Source organism: Ctenopharyngodon idella, chromosome 12, assembly GCF_019924925.1.
Source record: "Ctenopharyngodon idella isolate HZGC_01 chromosome 12, HZGC01, whole genome shotgun sequence".
Taxonomy (NCBI): domain Eukaryota; kingdom Metazoa; phylum Chordata; class Actinopteri; order Cypriniformes; family Xenocyprididae; genus Ctenopharyngodon; species Ctenopharyngodon idella.
Window position 1 is genome coordinate 31,276,525 of NC_067231.1, and position 22,176 is coordinate 31,298,700.

General features: G+C 36.1%; 4 protein-coding genes across 5 annotated transcripts in view; 3 read left to right on the plus strand and 1 right to left on the minus strand.

Moving 5' to 3' along the window:
• Nucleotides 1-123: 123 nt before the first annotated feature.
• uros (uroporphyrinogen III synthase) lies at nucleotides 124-5,085 on the minus strand. Its single transcript, XM_051915436.1, has 10 exons — nucleotides 4,942-5,085; nucleotides 4,578-4,661; nucleotides 4,412-4,495; nucleotides 4,241-4,331; nucleotides 2,370-2,441; nucleotides 1,834-1,908; nucleotides 1,662-1,745; nucleotides 1,267-1,352; nucleotides 789-887; nucleotides 124-692 (listed from the first exon to the last, which is right to left on the minus strand). The coding sequence occupies exons 2-10, from the start codon at nucleotides 4,650-4,652 to the stop codon at nucleotides 561-563; spliced, it is 798 nt and encodes a 265-aa protein (XP_051771396.1). The 5' UTR covers nucleotides 4,653-4,661; nucleotides 4,942-5,085; the 3' UTR covers nucleotides 124-560.
• A 1,166-nt stretch (nucleotides 5,086-6,251) lies between these two features.
• zgc:92749 (Elongation of very long chain fatty acids protein 6-like) lies at nucleotides 6,252-12,183 on the plus strand. The gene is made up of 4 exons (XM_051915451.1): nucleotides 6,252-6,454; nucleotides 7,529-7,660; nucleotides 7,890-8,041; nucleotides 10,248-12,183. The coding sequence occupies exons 1-4, from the start codon at nucleotides 6,369-6,371 to the stop codon at nucleotides 10,676-10,678; spliced, it is 801 nt and encodes a 266-aa protein (XP_051771411.1). The 5' UTR covers nucleotides 6,252-6,368; the 3' UTR covers nucleotides 10,679-12,183.
• Nucleotides 12,184-12,747: 564 nt separating this feature from the next.
• Nucleotides 12,748-17,975, plus strand: zgc:86738 (Transmembrane protein 150A-like). Of its 2 annotated transcripts, XM_051915573.1 has the most exons (7): nucleotides 12,748-13,175; nucleotides 14,118-14,165; nucleotides 14,632-14,718; nucleotides 14,803-14,870; nucleotides 15,792-15,919; nucleotides 16,966-17,143; nucleotides 17,263-17,975. In XM_051915573.1, exons 1-7 carry the CDS (start codon nucleotides 13,078-13,080, stop codon nucleotides 17,460-17,462), a joined length of 807 nt encoding a protein of 268 aa, XP_051771533.1. In that variant the 5' UTR covers nucleotides 12,748-13,077; the 3' UTR covers nucleotides 17,463-17,975. The 2 variants fall into 2 exon arrangements, with proteins under 2 accessions (XP_051771533.1, XP_051771532.1); XM_051915572.1 differs by having other exon boundaries at nucleotides 16,966-17,975.
• Nucleotides 17,976-18,114: 139 nt separating this feature from the next.
• dydc2 (DPY30 domain containing 2) overlaps nucleotides 18,115-22,176 on the plus strand; it is a 5,122-nt gene continuing 1,060 nt past the window's right edge. The window contains exons 1-6 of the mRNA XM_051915575.1: nucleotides 18,115-19,750; nucleotides 19,878-19,997; nucleotides 20,088-20,147; nucleotides 21,035-21,100; nucleotides 21,188-21,283; nucleotides 21,356-21,445. Of these exons, the coding sequence (XP_051771535.1) occupies nucleotides 19,604-19,750; nucleotides 19,878-19,997; nucleotides 20,088-20,147; nucleotides 21,035-21,100; nucleotides 21,188-21,283; nucleotides 21,356-21,445 (579 nt within the window). The 5' untranslated portion in view covers nucleotides 18,115-19,603. The remainder of the gene's footprint in view (nucleotides 19,751-19,877; nucleotides 19,998-20,087; nucleotides 20,148-21,034; nucleotides 21,101-21,187; nucleotides 21,284-21,355; nucleotides 21,446-22,176) is intronic.

The following is a 22,176-nucleotide window of genomic DNA, read 5'->3' on the forward strand; positions in this document are numbered from 1 at the left end:
CGTGCGTTATTTAAATAGTAAAACACTTCATTATTATATAATAAAAATATATATTTTTAAACATAAATATAAATACAAACTTTAAAGTATAATTATGATTTAAATAATTAATAGATAAAACAATTAGAATTTTAATTATTTATTTTAAAATTATGCTCATCAACATTATTTGAGAATATACACAATTGATTTTGATACTGCACTTTATAAAGCATCTTCCATCAAAGTAATGCAAATAAAAAATAAAAGAGTATTTTATTTTTTAGAGCACAAAAAAAAAAAAAAATTCACCAGTTCACACTGATAACATCACACTGAGAGTTACTGCATTCAACATAAAACACATCAAGATCAGGAGATTTAGTGTAAATCACAAAATAAATGATAATGATGATTCTGATACATGAAACATACAGCTGCAAATATGATCTTCTTCTTACAGATACAGATATCTGTATATAATAGATATTAAAAGTTCATTTAAATCATTATTTATATCTAAAATCTAGATATAATGGCTCGGCTCTGGCTGCCCCTGAAGGAGGGTCAGAGGTCAGGGGTCAGAGGTCAGGGGTCAGGGCCCGTGTGATGGCAGCAGCGAGGTGTTTGGCCGTGGGTTTCTCAGCGCAGCATGTGACCGTCAGTCCATGAGACTGCAGCGCGTCTGCCGTCGTGGGTCCAATCGCTGCAAACTGAAGAACACAGAAGGGTGAACGATATATTCTCTGAAGCTGATTCAGACAGAAATCCTGAGTGTGTGTGTGTGTGTGTGTGTGTGTGTGTCGCACCTTTATCTGCTCCAGCTGAGGTCCTGAGAGTCTCTTCACCAAGTCCAAACAGAACGTCACTCCCGACGGGCTGAAGAACGCAACACTAGCAGGGACGCCCTGAACACACACACACACACACACACACACACACACACACGAGGAAAAAACTGTCATGACACCTGCGTTCATTTTTACCACCGATGTGCATTATTTACATCGTAAAACACTTTATTATATTACATTTTTAAACATAAATAAACTTTTGAATATGATTATATTATGTAAAAAAAAGTTAAAATAATTATACTTGTAATTAAATATGCAAAATTTTAAAGTTATTAAATATTCTGCCCATCAACATTGAGAATATACACTTGAATTTGATTATATTTAAATAATTATACATGTAATTAAATATTTTAAAGGTAAAATGTTATTGAAATCTCTGCCCATCAACACTGAGATTACACTGGAATATAATATCTCTGACAAACACCTGCTGAGTGAAATAATCCGTGATGTTCTTCTGCAGATCAGGATGTTCAGATGTTTGATAGACAGTCAGAGTCTCCAGAGGAACGCCTGACAGAGAAACAGAGAGAAGATGTTTACAGTTTTTCACACAGATTCACCTCATTTAAAGCTGTTAAATGTGCGTAATACTCCATAATCATAAACACATCAAGAAACATCATAATGCAAACAGAAAGCTTCCGTTTCTTTATGTAAAATATAATTTTTTTTTCCTCTTTGGGGTGAAATGAAAAGCTTTACTTTAACAAAAAAAAACAACCATGACAAAATGCATAAGAATATCAATTATTTTTATGAAACATTTTGCATTTTGTCACGTCTGTAAATGTTTTTAAGTGTTTGAATAAATCATCTCACGGTTCTTTCTCAGCGCGGTGGGCAGAACTTCACGTTTGATGGATCCGCAGGGAAAGAAAAGCGGCAGAATCTCTTGATTCTCTCCTGCGTTTAACAAAACTCAGCATTAACAGACGCTCACATATACAGTAAGATATTAACTATACGGCATCAGTGAGAGGAAGTGTCATACTCTGTAGGATGAGCAGAGAGAGCGTGTCTGCGGTTCCCGTCTCTTCACCCAGCGGATGCAGGCCCAAATCCTCAACTAAACATTTCAACACAAGACATCAATTAAAAAATCATTATATGAAACTGTTTCACTACTGAAGTGTAAATCTGATATTGCATTTATAATTCTCATGAAGAAATGTCCAGGTCATATTTCAGCACACAAGAAAAAAATGTGAAATTATAATTTGCATTACAGCCTATTTTTAGGTCAACAACCAAACACAGAGACGAAGGTCGTTGACATCTGTCCGTGATGAAGCACAGGTGTGAGCAGATTTACTCAGGTGAGAGAAACAAAAGACCTTCTGCAGGACGCAGGTGTCCGACAAACACACACTTCCTTCATTAACAGCCGGGTTTATAAAACACTAATCAGGGAAACAACAGGGACGTGTGAATCCCGCCGATGTGTGACCGGACACCTTCGGATGTGCTGCTCTAAAGTACAGACATTACAGTAATTTCCTGATGTGTGTTCAGCTGAAACGTTCATACCTAAAGATGCTGTCGCTTTTCCAACCACGTAAACTGACTTTGCGTTCCATTTGTCTTTCACTGTGTCCCATTCTGTAGGAGACAAACATAAGATACGTTACATTAGTTAACATGAACAATCCTAGAGCATTTATTAGTCTAAGTTAATGTGAATTTTAAAGATCAAAAGATGTATCTGTCTATGAACTTGAACATTTATATTAATTACCGTGTCTACACCGGACGCGAGCGGCGCGACACGACGCGTCAAAAGACAATGGGAATCAGTGGGAATCAGAGATCATGTGACGAGATGACTGACAAGACCATGGCGGAGGATTTGTTGCACAACAGAGCCTGAAGCCTGATTTACACTTTCGCCTGGCTCCGCACCGCGATTTTATTAAACATGGACCTTTATTTTCATTAAAAGGGATTATTTTTGGTATCGTTGGCACATTTTGTAAACATAAGCAACTAATTTAGACACGCAAACCGAGTGTCGGTGTGGTGAGACGAACATGCTTGGCCAGATTCGCCTCGCATTTCTGCATCTTCAGATGTGGAGCCACATAGAAAGTTACAAAATTTGCACACTTCCACCAACGCCGCAATGACATCACTTTTATCGCGCGCACCCAAGCGAACTTGCGGAGTATAAATCACCGTTTAGCTGTTGCGGCACAAAAACACAGTTTTTAAAAATCGCTGGTGTTTCTTCCGTCACAAACTACCTTGTAACCAATCACGTCAATGTGCCGGCGGGCTTTAGCATATCATTAACTATGACTGCCCTGAAGCAAGGGAGTCTCAAGAGAAGGTTATCCCGGTATATTTTTCTCTTGATATGAAAAATCGGGTAGATTTAGCAATATAGCGGGTGTATGATGTATATTACGATGTTATGATGAATATGCCTTTCTCCACTGATGTTCTGAGTTGTTTGTAAAGATACTGATTTTTAGAAGGCAGTTGTCTGAATCGGGAACATGTATAACATTAGCAACACATTATTAGCTGTTTGATAACATAGTCAAGCAAAAGGGTAATCATATTAATTACCGTCATGTGTCCGATGCTGTAAAAAAACAATATTTTGTGCAGCATTTACCTCAATAAGTTGACCGAGTGGATCTCTGAGCTCGTGCGAGTGAGTGGAGGCGGGGCTAATTAGCATATTCATAGCCTCATGTATATTAAATGAGCTAAGGGTGTAGAGTTACATTCAAGCTATTTTAAGGCAAAAAAACTTTAAATATGTAATTTTGGTGATCAAAGATGTTTTACATGATAAAATTGTTAAAAACAGAGGGGCTTTAATGCATTAACTAATTATAAAGTGTTACCAAGATAAATTAAGCAGGTCCTAAATAAAAAAAACATTCAGTAACTTTCATTTCAATCATTCATCTAATAATTTTCTTTCTTTCAACCTGATAAACTGTGATAAAAAGTGATGAAACAGCGAACTCTAGTGGCCAAGTTCTCTTAGAGCTCTTACTAAACTCTTATTTCACATACAGACAGTAACATTTACAATTATGCATTTGGCAGATGCTTTTATCCAAAGCGACTTACACTGCATTTAAGATATGCGTTTTATTTTTTCAATTCATGCATTCTCTGGGAATCGAACCCATGACCAACAAGCTGCACAGAGGAAAATATTACATCAGAAATACCACCTTAATGTTTGAGAATTATATAACTGAAGGCGATATACCACCCCTCTTTTATATTTCTACACTTATAACTTCATAACATAGTTGTTTAGTAGTATAATTCAGACATATAACTTGCACAAAGGAAGAATTATTAACCCACACTGAAGTGTTGCTCTTTTGTGAAAATATATAATTATAATATACTATAATCGTGTGATCCAGACTCACTATGTTTGTGAGAGTCTAAACAGATCTTCACCGCCTCCACGGCTCTGGGACTGGTGAAGATCAGACCTCCAAACCTCTCGGGCTGAAAGAGCTGGTGTTTCACAAACACAATCATCACATATAAAACTGCAACAGCATTATTCAAGTTTAGAAGCAGATCTCCAGACTCACCCTCTCTGAAAGCTCACTTAGAGACACAAATTTGAAAGACAGAACCGGGATCAAAGCAGCTGTATGTCCACATGAGGCCAGTTCCTGAAATAAAAGCCAACATTACTCTCTCAAAGATGATGATGATTATTATTATTATTAATTACTAGACATAATGTGCTGTTACCTTGATATAAGGGTCTGCTTCATTTTCACTCTCTCTTGGCTCTTTGAGAAGAAGCACTTTCATTGTTGCAGACATCTAAAACCACTTAAACAATGTGTCCAGTGTTAATAATGTCTGAAGGAGTTTCTGACCTTTCAGCATTTCATACAACAACGCCCATATGAATTCACAAGCTGTCAGACACTGATAACAAACAAGAACAACAGACAAACACGAATCTTGTGTTTTCATGCACTGACATCAGTGGATTATGAAACTGTCATTGCAACATATGGCAAACATACAGTTCAAAACCCACAGCGAACTAATAAAGTTATAATGATTAATGAATGAACTGTAGCTGGGAAAATACATCATAACATACTTGCAGCCAGTGAGTTTAAGCAGCTGTCCGCATGTTTACTGCGATATTTAAACTATAGCAGTGAACCAGGATGCAGCAGCGACACAATAAAACAGAACAGCGCGAGTGTTTTCAAAATAAAAGTCTCATTGAGACCCTTTTCACATTTCCGGGTTTCTCAGAAGCGGAAGTCGTCATAGTTGGGTAAACTTTTATAGCGGTGAATGAGAGACTTCATTAAATATTTTTTTTGTGTGTTTCCATTTGCACAAATAGCAAAAGAAAAACTCCACAATAGTGTTTTCATAACTTTCAAAAAGAGGAAAAAAAAAAAAATAGAGAGCGATTGATAACGGCAGTCAGAAGAGAGAAAGATTACCATCACTCCCATAGCCGCTGAAACACCCTCACATCAGCGCTAACTAGTTTTTGTTTTTTTTGTGATTTGATGCAACGGTATGTAATACTAAGTATAGTGTTATAAATTTACATACATTTTTTAAAAATGAAAACATAAAAAACTTTGCAGGATCATCACATTCTGTGAAAAGGGCCTATAATGAATAATAATAATAATAATAATAATTTGCAGGGGATGGATGGAGTGGTAATTTATGTTTTATTTATATTTTTAATGAAATTTTTTGAAGACATTTTAAAATGAATTGCTTACATTAGGCTATGTTTCTGGCTTAAATGTTTTTGTTAGATACCATGCATAAATAAGTGATATATATATATATATGTGTGTGTGTGTGTGTGTGTGTGTGTATATATATATATATATATATATATATATATATATATATGTATGTAATGCTGGAGTTTGTTGGTGTTTGTTGGCTTTCTTTGGGTCAGTGTGAATTGTCCTTTTATAGTCCGTTGACAAGCCGGGATTGTTTCCATTTTGTTTCAGTGGTTTAGCAGTCTGACAGAAACTGGAGACTGGCCTGAATTCTCTTTAACCCTTTTCATTATGTTATACTTTGTATAAAACTTTGATTTGGGGATATATATTCACTATTATTAACTAGTTAAAATGTTAGATAAAAAAATAACCCTTCACAGATAAGGTGAGTAAGTGATTTTATCATACTAGTTTCATTTAAACATGTACGGTATTGAAATCTAGACTTCCATTAGCTATATATTTTTATTTTATTATTAATTTAAACGATGTACAATTTTTCTAGGTCGACAAATATGGTCCATTTCGTTTCTAATGAATATAAAACTTGGGAATCTTTGAATCGCTCATTAAAAAATGCAACCGTCTACAGATCTCTTGATTGTGATTGGACGGGATCGCTGCTCTGACTCCTCCCACTCCCGCATATAATTATGAAGTTCCTCAGGAGTGCTCGTGTCGGTCACCTCACCGATCCTCTTAGGTTTCCTTTTGGCAACACCTTCATCACTTCATCTACTGAATATTTGCACACTTGAGGATGAAGATGAACGATTCACTTCGCGCGTTTGACTTTGAGCGTCAGTTTGATGATCGAGTCGCGCTGGAATGGTTTCAGCAGAACTGGTGAGTCAATTGAGCAGAAAATGAATCACTGATTCATCTTGAATTCTATTAACCCTGATGTTCGCTCATAAATGAAGATTATTAAAGCAGGATAGAATAGAATAGGCTGGGCTGCTGTATATACACATATAATGTGATGTGAAATACATAACAGCCTACACATTATAATACTCAATATTTAATAATACAGAAGCAGACAGTCCAAGATGCTTAAAATGTGTATTGTGCTACATAATTGTCATATATCTAACATGTGTTCTACTTTAACCGTAATATTTCATATGTATGTTAGTAAAGGCAGTATGTAGTATGCTGCTTTTGCTTTAAACACTCCCTGCTCATTAAAGTGAGGCAGTAAAGTCATCAGTCTGAGAGAATCACCTTTGACCTTTCATCACAAACATCACAGTCACATTAACAAACAATGAAGACTAAAATGACCTGATGATTCTTGTTCATTAATGTGTGTGTTGAGTTCAGACTACAGGTGATTTATAACTCTATACGGCTGTGATTGATTGGTGGATGTAGGTGGTAAGAGCAGGTTCACGTCAAGGACGGCGGAGATACGCTCACCTTTGACCTTTCGGCTGATTGTGACATAATATTTTATTTGCAGGTTCAGATCAGGACAGGGACGTTGTTATGTGTGACAAGGGGTCAGTGGGAAAGTCTAGAGAAATGCTGTGAAAAATGTAAAAATAAAATCAAATAAAATAAGATTAAAATAAATTTAAAAAAAGTGGAAATATAATAAGTATCTAGAGAAATGCTTTACAAAAATGTAAAGATAAATAATAATAATAATAATTATTAAATTAATCTATTTAATAGATTAATTTTGAATAAAATTACATAAATAATCAAATATAAATAAATAAAAAAGGGGTTATAAAATATAGATGCCTAACATTTTTATGATTGCTATTTTTAAATAATTTATAAATAAACTTGCCTTGCATTCTGTCACAATCATTCTTTAATATCCACCTGCAGTGCATAACTAACATCTATAGGTGAATCATTAGGTCTAAAAGTGACGTATAATTGGCCTGAATGTCCTCTGTGTTTTAGGGGAACAGCGTTCGTTCTGTCTGGGACGTATGCGGTGCTTATATATCTTGGACGCAGCTTTATGAAGCGCCGGGAGAAGCTGGACCTGCGGACGCCGCTCATGCTCTGGTCACTAAGTCTGGCCGTATTCAGGTGAGACTCCTGCAGTCTGAGAAAACACACCCAACCCTCCGCACTTACTCAGAACATGTCAGAATGCACCGGGTCAGATATTATCTCAGTGTGATCGTATCTGTCTTCTGGAAGCTCAGTTGTGAGTTTTCTTGGTGCACAGATCAGTGATGAATGAATCCGCTGTAATCACAGCATCAGTTTAATCTTCACAGTAGTTGTTTTTTCCTCATTGCTCTTGTTCTCTCAGTATAATGGGCGCGCTGCGGACGGGCTGGTACATGTTCAATGTGGTGACGACACATGGCTTCCGGCAGTCTGTGTGTGACACTGCCTTCTACAGCGCCCCCGTCAGCAAGTTCTGGGCGTTTGCGTTCGCTCTGAGTAAAGCGCCTGAGCTCGGTAAGATCACATACTGTTAATACTGATTGCTGTGGTTTAAAGTGTAACTCATAACTCTTCTTGTTCTTTATTGGCCAATCTTCTCTTTAAGCGTTATGAAAGATGAGCACACTGACAAAAAATGATTTACTATTAAACAACTTTCATTCAGAAGTTGCAAGTAAAAAATTGGAAGTAGAAAGACTATATAGTCTTTATATATATATATATACACACTGTATATTTTAGTATTTATATATATATTATAGTATTTTCTTGTAAAACATACTCCAATAATCTTTGTTTTATTTACAACATTAGTTTATGAACTCTAATCTTGAAACTTTAAACCCCCAATTATAACATTTAACTCCTAAATTATTGTTCAAGTTCAAAACTATTATGCACAGGTTTTTTGATATACTGTTGATTGCAACTTTGACAATTTTCATGAATATTTCACCTCAGAATAAATGAAATTATATTTAGCATTAGAAAAATAATGCCTATTAATATTTTTTGCATTGTGACTTTTTTTCATGACAGTAATATGGAAGCTTGTTTCCGCCACTAAATAAAAAATAAAAAAGGTAATTGTGACTTTTTATATCATAATTCTGTCTTTTTTTCTTGCAATTGCAAGATTTAAACTCGCAATTGCGTGATATAAAGTCAGAATTGTGAGATATAAAGTCAGAATTGCGAGATAAAGTCAGAATTGTGAGTTATAAAGTCAGAATTGCGATATAAAGTCAGAATTGTGAGTTTTAAAGTCAGAATTGCGAGTTATAAAGTCAGAATTGTGAGTTATAAAGTCAGAATTGCGAGATATAAAGTCAGAATTGTGTGATACAAAGTCAGAATTGCGAGTTATAAAGTCAGAATTGCGAGTTATAAAGTCAGAATTGTGTGATACAAAGTCAGAATTGCGAGATATAAAGTCAGAATTGTGAGTTATAAAGTCAGAATTGTGAGTTTTAAAGTCAGAATTGCGAGTTATAAAGTCAGAATTGTGAGATATAAAGTCAGAATTGTGAGTTTTAAAGTCAGAATTGCGAGTTATAAAGTCAGAATTGTGAGATATAAAGTCAGAATTGTGTGATACAAAGTCAGAATTGCGAGATATAAAGTCAGAATTGCGAGATATAAAGTCAGAATTGCGCGATATAAAGTCAGAATTGCGAGATATAAAGTCAGAATTGCGAGATATAAAGTCAGAATTGTGAGTTATAAAGTCAGAATTGTGAGTTATAAAGTCAGAATTGCGAGTTATAAAGTCAGAATTGCGAGATATAAAGTCAGAATTGCGAGATATAAAGTCAGAATTGTGAGTTATAAAGTCAGAATTGTGAGTTATAAAGTCAGAATTGTGAGTTTTAAAGTCAGAATTGCGAGTTATAAAGTCAGAATTGTGAGATATAAAGTCAGAATTGTGTGATACAAAGTCAGAATTGCGAGATATAAAGTCAGAATTGCGAGATATAAAGTCAGAATTGTGAGTTATAAAGTCAGAATTGTGAGTTATAAAGTCAGAATTGTGAGTTTTAAAGTCAGAATTGCGAGTTATAAAGTCAGAATTGTGAGATATAAAGTCAGAATTGTGTGATACAAAGTCAGAATTGCGAGATATAAAGTCAGAATTGTGAGTTATAAAGTCAGAATTGCGAGATATAAAGTCAGAATTGTGAGATATAAAGTCAGAATTGTGAGATAAAAAGTCACAATTACCTTTTTTATCTTTTATTTCATGGCGGAAACAAGCTTCCATAAAGTTAAGCACATCCATTATAAGTGCATTTCCAGCTAACAAAAATATGTTCTAAGAACGTTTTGCTAATGTTCCCATTAAGTTATGAAAACGTTACTTTTGAATGTTCTGTTTTTCAAATATACATAAGAGAACATTCCATTTTGCAAACATTCTGAGAACGTTACTTTTGTATGTTCTCTGAACGTTCTTTTTAAAAAATGTTAGATGAACGTCCAACTGAAACATTTCAGGAAAAAAGGTTCCATTAACGATGTGTAAATAAAGTTTAGACCAGAGGACTCTGAACGTTCCATTAACGTTACTGGAAGAACGTTTGTTCATAACTTTGAGAGAACCTTGCCAGAACATTCCTTATTAGCTGTAACAACTATTTTTGCTCATTCTTTAATGAAAATGATTTTACATGATATGTATGTCAGGAATGCTCCTCGAATCTAATGTGTTTGTGTTGTTCAGGTGACACGCTGTTCATTGTCCTGCGGAAGCAGCGTCTGATCTTCCTGCACTGGTATCACCACATCACCGTCCTGCTCTACAGCTGGTACTCGTATAAAGACCACGTGGCCGGCGGCGGCTGGTTCATGACCATCAACTACACCGTCCACGCGTTCATGTACAGTTACTACACCGCTAGAGCGGCGGGTACGCGCGTGCCAAAGCCGTTCGCCATGCTGATCACGGCGATGCAGATCGCGCAGATGCTCGCGGGTTTGAGCGTGCTGGGGCTCGTCTACAGCTGGAAAGACGACGTCCACTGCGTGTCCACCATGCACAACATCATCTACGGATCAGCGATGTACCTCAGCTACCTGCTGCTCTTCTCTGTTTTCTTCTATCAGTCTTACCTCAAACGCCCTGCAGACGAGAAGAGAGTGAAACGAGAGTGAAGAACTTCCACCCTGAATGCTTAGGTGTTCTTTTAAATATGCAAAGCATCCATAAAGTATGTGTAAAAGCACTAGTTTGCATGTTCAGAGACTAAAATATTAGGCTGCATCATCATATTTCACCTCAGAATATAAGAAATTATATAATAAAGCCCATTTTTAGCACAGTTGAATTGTGAGCTTTTTAATGCAAAATTTTTTATTGTTCTTAGTGTTGGGAAACGTTACTTTTAAAAATAATGCATTACAATGTAATTACTTTTGCTTTGCACAGTAACTATTTTTGGTAAAAGTAATGTTACATTACTAGTTACTTGAAAAAAGTAATCTGATTACTTTACTCACGTTTCTTGTAATGCACCAAACACTGAAATGGGCTTCATTTTATTCATGCAAAATATCATTTTATGTTTTTCTAATGATTTTTGGGGTGAAATGTGACTGTTGAAATGTTCATCAATGGAAGTTAATGAGTTAAGTGTGTTAATGTTTACAAAAGATTGATTTTGTCACAGTGAAACAAGGACAGATTCTCCTCTGATGTCTGTAAGTGATGACAGAATGAAATGCAAAATCACACTGTAAATGTGAACATGTAAAAATCATTTAAGAGGATATGCTTAAAAAGCAGTTTATGTTGTAAAGTGTCAGTAAAAATGACTCTCTTGTGATTTAGCATGTTATATTTCAGCACTTCAGAGTCCTAGACGTACTGTAAAGGACATGTTTAACAATCTTAAAGTGCTTTTGTATGTCAGAAATATCTGTGTGTAACTCTATAAACAGGTTTGACTGGCAGAACACAGAGTGTTTATTGTGCAGAAGGTTGTTGAGGCCCGTCAGACCTGACAGTAAACTCGTCTTTCTGGTTAGTCAACATAAGCAGTTTGAGTTCATCTTGTTGATGTATGCAGTTATTATCATAAACAATCTGCCTGATAGATGCAGTAATGCTGTACAACCTGATGCTCATTCAGAGGAATGTGTTTTGGGTTCTGTCTGTAAATCTGTGACCCGGGATGGAGATTTATTGTCTTCTCAGCTAACGAAAATATGTTCTCATTTTGCTAATGCTCCCATTAAGTTTAAAAAAAAAAAAAAAAAAAAAGATTTCTAAATGTTTTAAAACATCCAGTTTTTTAAATGTTTTGAAAATGTTCTCTTGTTTATGCAAATGTTAAAGGAACATTCCATTTTATCATCTTCAAACATTATGTGAACGTTACTTTTGAATGTTTTCTGAACGTTCTAAAGCAAAAAAATGTTAAACTAAAATGTTTCAGAAAAAAACATTCCATGAACGATGTATAAATAATTTGTGCTAACGTTTTGAGAACGTTATTAAAGACCAGATAACTCTGAATGTTTGTTCATAACTTTGAGAGAACCTTGCCAGAACGTTTGCTAAAGTTCTGCTGGGTTCATTCATTCATTCATTCATTCTGTTTGTTCTTCTAGATCTTCTCAAACATTAGAAATATCAAATTAAACATCATTTGAATGTCTTTCTCTCACCCTTTATTTTTATACGAACAATTAATCCGATGTATTATTAATTTTAAAATATTAATTAGTCTATTAGAAAGTCTTCTTCAGCTTTCACATATTTTTAAAAATGTTGCAGATTTTTGTTACATTATTTCCTCATTGTTTCCATTTCCACACTTTATTATTTGAATGTAAGTGCTGTAATTATAGAGCTAACTACATATGTTTGTTCTTGCATTTATTTAATCAAAAATACAGTATAAAATGTGAAATATTTTTACAATTTAAAACAGCTGTTTTCTATGTGAATATATAATAAAGTATAATTTATTCCTGTGATCAAAGCTGAATTTTCAGCATCATTACTGCAGTCTTCAGTGTCACATGATCCTTCAGAAATCATTTTTCATTCAATCAGTTCAAAATAACAACATTTATTTGAAATTTAAAATGCGTCCTTGCTGAATAAACATACTGGTTCTTTCAAAAATAAACAAAAACATTTCTGCTGCACTGATGTGACAGAGAGAATCTTCCGCCCCCTGCTGGACTGACACTGTCGAACATCTGAAGGGAGCAGGAGATCAGAAGTAGGTGATTTTGTCCAGCTGCAGCTGCTGGTGTTTCTTTCAGATGTGGAGCCCGAGGCTGTTTATGACATGAGAAGAGCTGAAGCTGAAGTCTGACTGTGAGATGAAGATGATGATGATGAAGAGGAGGAGGAGGAGCATCAGATCAGGCCTCACATGTGTTTCTCTCCTCAGTCACACTCATGAACCAGACCACAAACTGACAGAAAAACACTTCAGAAGTTCAGCTCCTGCTGTCATGTGTCGATCTTTCGGCAGTTCTGGGATGTTTTGAGCTGAATGAAGATGAGTGCTGATCGGTGTGGAGTTTGATTTGAAGAAATGATTCAGAGAAACTCTTGCAGGAGAGTAAAAATGTCTCTGTGGTTCCTGCTGCCCATCAGTCTGCCTGTGTTCACACTGCCTGGAATCTGGATCATGTGAGTCTTCTTTATTAATATCCTCAAATGACACCAGCATTAACAGTTTTTTATTAATCTGGAGATGTCAATAACATTTTAAATGCATTTCAACTACATTTGATCATTTTAATCTAAGATTTACTTTTATAGCTTGTCTTTTGGATGACAGTGTTAATAATTCTCATGCAATTCTGTTGGTTAGAATTTATTCTGCCTGTTATTTTAATTGTAAAAACTTTGGTCAACTTTCAGTATGTTGCAGTGTTATTTCAGTGTCATCGACATACTATTATAGTTTTTGTTAATATTTTGAATTAGATTTTATTTTTTATATTTTCTGTTTTCATTTTAATTTCAGGTTAGTCATTTTGTTTGGTGTTTTTGTAATCGTTTTTGTTCTTTTTAAATATATCTGCATAGTTTTATTAAGTTTTAGTCTTTGGTTTTGGTTTTAAACTAAATGAAAATTAGAATTTTATTTCAGTTAATGTCTATTTTATTTCAAGTAATTCATTTTTATATGGTTTTAGTTTTAGTTAACGATAATAACCCTGGTATATTGATAAAAAAGTTTATTTTTTGGTTTTAAAAAGTGTATATATTATATGTTATTGAATATATTATAACATTAGTGTGGTGTCTTGGAGTTTGTCCATGTATTCATATTATTGTGTTTATATAAACTAATTAAACTTTGAAATTGTGTTTCAGTTTGAAGTAGCATATGAGCTTTTATTAATTATATGTAATTATGTACTCATAAATATGTTAACATATATATTAATTATATACATTATGGATGAGTGGAGTTAAATGTCTTTTTGTAAACAGTTTCAATGCAATATTTAATAGTTATTAGTTTTGCCCAGTTGATCCCAAAACTTTTGTAAAAATATGTTGGATTTCTGAAAGTGTAATGTCTTTACTCTTTTAACCCGTCGCTCTCTTTCACATCCACAGATATGCGATGGCACTTTCCAATCAGCACGTGTGTCCTGTGAATAACTGGTGAATACTGAATCCTCTCTGTGGCAAACACAGAATGACGTGATTGATTTATTCAGATATCAATAGAAACTTCTCATCAATAAACAAACGAGATAATATTATCCTGTCGCGTTTGATTAGATCACATTGATTATTATGAGGTTAAAGAGGCTGAATCAATGAGGGTCTGTGACGGATGAATCTGCTCTGGTTCTCTGTGTTTGTTCACATTGATCAGTGTGTTAAATGTTTTTACTATCTCAAGAGTTTAGTTATCTCACATTCATTAGTGAGTAGGAAGGATTTTGCAATGTTCAAAAACAACCCCATTTTCATAACCCCAAAAATGGGGTTATGAAAACCTCATTTTTATGTTTTATTCAGTTTTTGTTTAAATAAGTAATTTTTTAACTTTAACTGTGTGTGTGTGTGTGTGTGTGTGTGTATGTGTGTGTGTGTATGTGTGTGTGTGTGTGTGTGTGTGTAGGGTGTATAATTCAACCTGTGAGACGTCTTTGGTTCTTCAGAGCGGATCTGATCTGTGCTGCACGCTGGATAATATCCCACTCATCAGGTACCACAACATCACATTTAATTTGAAGATAAGCAAAAAGTATTGGCAGACATGTGTTAAAACCCTCATCATGTGTGTGTTTAGTAAATGTGGCGGAGTTCCTCCAGAGAGCTGCTGGTTCAGTCTGCTGTGCAGTGCTGCTTCATTCTTGGGTGAGAGATTCATTGATTCAGTTCTGAACTTTAGAAACATCTCTTTCTCCTTCATGATTGACAGCAGCCAGCGAGACATTTAAGATAGTTCATTTAAGATTTTTTTTTGATTTGCAGTGACTGTGATTGTTTTGTTTTGTGTTTTGCAGTGACTGTGATTGTTTTGTGTTGCATTGACTGTGATTGTTGTTTTTTGTTTTGCAGTGACTGCGATTTGCTTTGCAGTGACTGTGATTGTTCTGTTTTGTGTTTTGCCGTGACTGTGATTGTTATGTAATGTGTCCTGGTGAATGTGATTATTATGGTATGTCTTCCAGTGACTGTGATTGTTCTGTTTTGTGTTTTGCAGTGACTGTGATTGTTGTTGTTTTTTGCAGTGACTGTGATTGTTGTTTTTTGTTCTGCAGTGACTGTGATTATGTTTTTTGTTTTGCAGTGACTGTGATTGTTGTTTTTTGTTTTGCAGTGACTGTGATTATGTTTTTGTTTTGCAGTGACTGTGATTATGTTTTTGTTTTGCAGTGACTGATTGTTGTTTTTTGTTTTGCAGTGACTGTGATTATGTTTTGTTTTGCAGTGACTGTGATTATGTTTTTTGTTTTGCAGTGACTGTGATTGTTTTGCTTTGCAGTGACTGATTTTTATGTTTTATGTTTTGCAGTGACTGTGATTGTTTTATATTTTGCAGTGACTGATTGTTTTGTGTTTTGCAGTGACTGATTTTTATGTTTTGTGTTTTGCAGTGACTGTGATTGTTTTGTGTTTTGCAGTGACTGATTTTTATGTTTTTTGTTTTGCAGTGACTGTGATTGTTCTGTTTTGTGTTTTGCAGTGACTGTGATTGTTCTGTTTTGTGTTTTGCAGTGACTGTGATTGTTCTGTTTTGCAGTGACTGTGATTGTTCTGTTTTGTGTTTTGCAGTGACTGTGATTGGTCTGCTGCGTTACGCTCAACTGATCCATAAGGAGAGCAACAACGTGTTGAACATCGAGGGTTTGTTTGCCGGATGGCTCTGTGCCGCAGGACTCATGATTGTTGGAAACTTCCAAGTAAGAAAACAAGGACAAAATGACTCTTTTCTTCAATATGATTCGTTAAAGTGCAGTACAATTCACACAGTGTTTTCATCGACTCTTTCATATCTGAATTTCTCCATAAGCACCACGTAAGTTATTTGTTATTTTACTCCATTACATTGATACATTTGCAAGAGTCCAGTATTTTGAAGCATATTTTAATGGATTGTGATGGTTTCAACTCCTTTAGCACTCCTTTTTTAATAGATTGATTCATATGAAACAATTCATGCAAACAAACAACCATAGATGCATTTACAGTACCTAGTAATAAACTACAAACTAACATGTGAGAAACATGTGAGAAATCTCCAGAAAAGATCATTTGATAGAATGTTCTGGAACACCTGAAGTGCTGCTCATCGTCTGGGCGTCTCCTCCATATCTCTGCCTGCGCCTTTCAACTTTTATCGACACAAGAACAAACACACTTTGTTCTTCCTCATTCATTGAGACTTTTATTCCTGCTGCTATAGTTTACTAGAGCATTGAATTAGCCCATAAATGTGTTTTTTTCTTTGCTTCAGCAGATGTTATATAACATTATTATGATCAGATAAACACGGCAGACTGTGCGGGGTCTGCATCCGCTGATTGTGTTTTATTGCATAAGTGTGAAATCAAAGGCTTTCCCCCATCTCCTGCAGTGATGGAGGTGTGTTAAAATGTGCTTTAATAAAGCAATGAACGTGGCTGTAGCTTTAGAGAGCTGGGATGGTAACTCAAAGACTGTTGTTGTTGTTTTTAGCTAATTTACAAATTCAAAAACTTGTTTATCGCCACAGGGTAGAAAATTGTCTTTAGACAATACAAAAACAGCACAAAAACAGATATAAAATAAACAAAAGAATTGCATAAGACCCACACAACTCTTATAAAAACCTACAGAATTCATCTTAAAGTCCTATTTAAAAAATGCTAATGGAAAAAAGCTTGTTTTTCTTATTTTAAATAATTTAAAGTCCTCTTGGAGTTGAAAATCAGTGCTGTAACTCACGATGACTCTGTGTTTTCTGCAGGTGGACCATGCTAAAGTTCTTCATTATGTGGGCGCGGGTCTGGCCTTCCCCGCCAGTCTGCTGTTTGTGTGCGTGCAGACGCTCCTGTCGTACCGCGCGGCCGAGACACGGAGAGACTTCCAGACGGCTCATCTGCGGCTCACGCTCACCTCACTGGCCTTCACCACCCTCATACTCAATATCCTTTACTGCACACGAGTGTGTAACAGGAAGACAATATTTCATAGACTTTTCCCTGTAGCTCATAAAACTAGCTATAAATGCTGTGCGGTTGCTCCTTAACGTTCTGTCCTGCAGGCGGTGTGTTTTTCATTCAGGAGAGTTTCGTTCTTCAGCACGCAGCTGCCATACTGGAGTGGACGTTTGCGATCATCGTGCTGCTGTTTTACAGCTCGTTCTCGCACGAGTTCAGCTCCATCTCTTCAGAAACACTCGTGGTTCTGATGACAAGAAGAGCCGGTTCTTCTTCTGAGGGACGGAAACTAGAGAAAGTCTAGACAAACGTCTGACATGTGAACATTTGAGCAGTGATTATAGAGAGAAGATGAGTATTAATGTGCAACCTGGTGGAAAAATCTTTACATTCTTGAAAATAAAGGCTCTTTAAAGTGGCATCAATGGTTCCATGAAGAACCTTTAATCTTTCCGTTGGACAAAAGGTTCTTTATTGTGGGAAAAGGTTCTTTAGATTATTAAAATGTTCACTAAAAAAGGTTATTTTAAGAACTGATGATCACTGAAAGTGTTTTATGGTGAACTCAAGTTCAAGTGCAAATTGTCTTAATGTTCAGTTAAAAACAGTGTTCTTGAATCATGTTTGTGGACTCATATTCAGTTTCACATGTTCTGCATTATGATGAACTTTATCAAAAGTGTGTGTGCAGAAATGTTCACAGGTTTGTTTGCATTGTAATGTCAACATACCACTTTTCTTTAGTAAGAAAGTTCTGTAATATTTCACTGGTTTATTGTCATGTCCTCACAGTTCAGCAAATATATCAGAATTATGACCTGCTGTGTTTTTATTATGGATCTGTATTTTAGCAAAGACATTTAGCTGCATAATTACTGTTCAATAGGTTTTGTGGGTAGAAACATGTTCAAACATTTTGTGAAAGCTTTCATAATGACTTGTTATTATTTATTTGACATTTATCTGACTTTTTTTTTCACTTTTTTCATGAATTGTGAGATATAAACTTGCAATTCTGAGGAGGGAAAGACGCAATTACCTATTATTTTTTATTCCGTGGCGGAAACAACCTTCCATAATGCAGGAATATCGGAGGCATTTCAGGCATAGATATATTTATGTAGATTCTAGGTCGTCCGCCATATTGGAACGGTCAGAGCCAGTCCGTGAACAACCGAGAACATGTGGTGCATTCAAGTAATGTCGAAACGATTGTATTTATGAGTTGAACGCACATAAACACCACCACAAAGTCGTAAATAGCCTACCAGTGGGAAGCTCAGGATTTTCTTTAAGCCCCGATCTTTACGAGTTGGGGGCGTGTCAGTAAGAAACATGGCGGAATACCACAATATTTAGCAGTGACATTGTCAGGCTTTTTTATTTACAAAAAAAGTACACAAATTCTCTGCACAAAATATATAGCATTGTAATATAATAATATAATATGTAACGATAAAGTTTACAGTGGTGTCATAAATTAATTAAAAACATCAAAAAAATAAAACACCTGAAGCACATTCTTTGTTCTTCATTTTCTAGAAGTACATTTCAAAAACCTTTCTGTATTTTTGTGTAATTAACGAAGAGAAGGTACACCACCGTCGATGAAAGAAACTTATTGTAAACACAACTTCTAGTGTTGCCAAGTCCACGGTTTTCCTGCGGAAACACTGTTGCCGCGGGTTGTTTTTCATGTCAGCGGGTTGAAGTAACCCCAAATAACATGATATTTAGCCCCTGAAATGCAAGGGAAGGGACTATGGCGATAAACGTGGATTTTACCCAATTTTTATCAGGGAATTAGTTTTGGGCTAGTTTTGAGTAGTAATTGTGTGGGTTTTGTTGTGAAAACTTGGCAACCCTTACAACTTCCCACCTGGTAAATACGAGTTTCCCAGGAGGACTTGAATGCAATCTGCAACAGTATTTAGATGTATGAATATCTATATGCGATAGACTTCAGCAGATGATTTTGCTAAACTAACAGAATACAACAAGAGAAGGCACCAAGCTAACACGACATTAAAAAATACCATAGTAAAAACCTTTAATAATGAGTTAATACATACAAAAACACAAACCAACACGTTCTGAAACACGTTAAAGGTTATCCCATTTTTTCAGAAATTTAAATCTCGGCGGTTTCACAACCAGAAGCTGCTCAATGCTGTGGGTTACTGTGAGCGACGACACGCTGACCGTTCCAAGATGGCGGGCGCGCCGACGTGTCTGGAGCGGTTGAATGTGGAATCTACATATACACACATCTATGGTTACACTGCTGCGCCGTTACCATGGAGATTGTAAACAGAGCCTAATACAAACCAACATGTCTACCCTTTAATATTATTGCTAAAACGTCATTTCACGACAGTTTGGGTAAATAAATATAGGTGTTAGCTCTCTAATTGGTTGATTCGCAGGTGTTCTCGTGTGGATCAGATGGACTCGCAGTATGTGAGCAGGACTTTGGGCCGCTGTCTCTCCGAAGGTCTCGCAGAGCTGATCGAACTCAGACCGCTGGATCCCATCGAGTTCCTGTCGCACTGGATCCTCAAATACAAACACAACCAGGAGCTCGAGCTGGAGGTCACTGTCTCTGTATTTGTGTCTGCTGTAGTCTCCTGAAAACTGAATTCATTGGCATGACATAACAATGAACCACTTATTAATGTAAATACACTTACTTAATGTAACTCACTGTATCTTTTGTTAGAAATCCTCTCATCAGAGACAGTTAGAGGAGGAGCAGCGGCGGCTCCACGATGAGACGCTCCATCAGAAGATCCTGCAGGAGGAGGAGAACCGGATCAGAGCCGCACATGAGCAGATCCAGGTGACTGAGACACTGCAGGAGCAGAGAGAGATTATGCTGTTCAGAGCAAATATTCTACATAATCATTTTAATGTTCTGTTGTTTTGACAGCGAGTTCCTGAATCGGAAGACGAGAGTAAACCTGCAGATCTGAACCTGAGAGAAGATGAGGTTTGTGTTTCTGCTTCACACTTTCACCTCTCTTCCTTCTGTCTAACATTTACACACACTTCAAGACTCATTACACACACGCACACATTAACACACACACGTTATTAATCACTCACCCTCATATCGTTCCACACCCGTAAGACCTGTATTTATCTTCAGAACACAAATTAAGATATTTTTGATGAAATCCGAGACTCGTCCATAGACAGCAATATAATCAAGGTCCAGAAAGGTACTAAAGACATCATTAAAACAGTCATGTGACTGCAGTGGATCAACCTTAATGTTATGAAGAGACGAGAATACTTTTTGTGCGCAAAAACAAAACAAAAATAACCACTTTATTCAACAATCTCTTCTCTTCTGTGTCATTCTCATACGTTGTTTACGTCCAGCGCTTCCAGGTTCTACGTCAGAACGACTCATTATTGGCCGGCTCCTGCGTCAGCATCACACACATGCGTCGTGATGATCACGTGATCAGCTTTGGCCAATACTGAGCCGGTATTCGGACGTAAACACGGAAGCCTTCACTGTGTCACCTGCGTAAGGATAATGACAGAGAAGAGAAGAGATTGTTAAATAAAGTGGTTATTTTTGTTTTGTTTTTGCGCACAAAAAGTATTCTCGTCTCTTCATAACATTAAGGTTGAACCACTGCAGTCACATGACTGTTTTAACGATGTCTTTAGTACCTTTCTGGACCTTGAAAGTGTCCTTAAATGGACGAGTCATAAACCTCTCAGATTTCATCAAAAATATCTTCATTTGTGTTCTGAAGATGAACGAAGGTCTTACGGGTGTGGAACGACATGAGGGAGTGTAATAAATGACAGAAATTTCATTTTTGGGTGAACTGACCCTTTAAGTTGTATTTTTATTTGCAGAGAGAGACTGCAGCAGATCCTACTGGTCATACAGAGTCAGAAACAGTGAACGAGCTGAATGATCAGGTGATTAATCACATGATGATACCCTCAATCAGGGAGGTTTACAAAACGAAAGCCGCTGCTCATCTGCTCTGTGTTTTTCCCCATCAGGAGGAGGAAACTAATGAAGCTGCAGGTGAAGATCAAACCTCTGAGATCCTGAACCCAGAGGAGCCGCTCTCTCAGGAGGATCACAGGGACACACAGGTGCGCACAGATGACAAATAATTCATTTACGATTCACTGCAGTTCTCTAAATGAGCTGTGTTCATCTTTCAGAACGAAAGTAATGAAGCAGACGTTCCTTCTGAAGAGAACCAACCTGGACCAGAGAAAACAGAAGATTCTGATCAGAGACAGATGGAAAAAGTGAGAATTTTACATCATCCCACTTCATTTATTTAGACATTCAGAACAAAAACATGAACAGCAAAACATATATATATAGATAGATAGATAGATATTAATGGGAGAAACAGAGGTTTTAGAAACTCCGAAACAAATGCTTTTCAAAATGATTCACTGTTTGAAAGCATAGCGACACCTGCTGGTCACAATCATGTAAATGCAAGGAAAGCCTTTTGCAAACCAAGTGCGACAGTTTAATCTATTAAAGGTGCAATATGTAAGATTTTTGCAGTAAAATATCCAAAAACCACTAGGTCAGTGTTATATATTTTGTTCACTTGAGTACTTACAATATCCCAAACATTTCCAACTATTTCTAAATCATGAGAAAATTGCAATTTTATCCAAGGCTCCGGGACGTGTGAGGAGTCGCCTGTCAATTGCATCATACCCGCGTTACCCTCGGTTTCCGGTTTATTTAGTAGAAACCATGGAAACACCAAAGACACTTTAACATTTACATGTTTTAATAGACAAGGGAACAACTGTTTGGTTATGTTTATAGACAGAAAACTAATTATTGTTATATAGCTCAACACATTTAGTCTTACTGTTTAAATCTAATTTTCTTGATATTTTGCGAGTACCATGCTTTACCATGCCTCAGAGAAAAACACTATTTTGTCAAGTAGCTAACATAGCATAATCAGATGCAGCTTTATTTTTAGTAACAGTAATACAGAATTTTCTCC

Excerpts from the sequence above, each read along its gene's own strand:
- uros (XM_051915436.1), bottom strand. The coding sequence starts at position 4,652 with ATGTCTGCAACAATGAAAGTGCTTCTTCTCAAAGAGCCAAGAGAGAGT. Across the intron at positions 1,909-2,369 it reads AAAAGCGACAGCATCTTTAG|TTGAGGATTTGGGCCTGCAT; the intron begins GTATGAACGTTT and ends TGAAATGTTTAG. Across the intron at positions 888-1,266 it reads CGGATTATTTCACTCAGCAG|GGCGTCCCTGCTAGTGTTGC; the intron begins GTGTTTGTCAGA and ends GTGTGTGTTCAG.
- zgc:92749 (XM_051915451.1), top strand. The coding sequence starts at position 6,369 with ATGAAGATGAACGATTCACTTCGCGCGTTTGACTTTGAGCGTCAGTTT. Across the intron at positions 6,455-7,528 it reads GAATGGTTTCAGCAGAACTG|GGGAACAGCGTTCGTTCTGT; the intron begins GTGAGTCAATTG and ends TCTGTGTTTTAG. Across the intron at positions 7,661-7,889 it reads CTAAGTCTGGCCGTATTCAG|TATAATGGGCGCGCTGCGGA; the intron begins GTGAGACTCCTG and ends TTGTTCTCTCAG.
- zgc:86738 (XM_051915573.1), top strand. The coding sequence starts at position 13,078 with ATGATTCAGAGAAACTCTTGCAGGAGAGTAAAAATGTCTCTGTGGTTC. Across the intron at positions 14,166-14,631 it reads GTGTGTCCTGTGAATAACTG|GGTGTATAATTCAACCTGTG; the intron begins GTGAATACTGAA and ends GTGTGTGTGTAG. Across the intron at positions 14,871-15,791 it reads CAGTGCTGCTTCATTCTTGG|TGACTGTGATTGGTCTGCTG; the intron begins GTGAGAGATTCA and ends TGTGTTTTGCAG.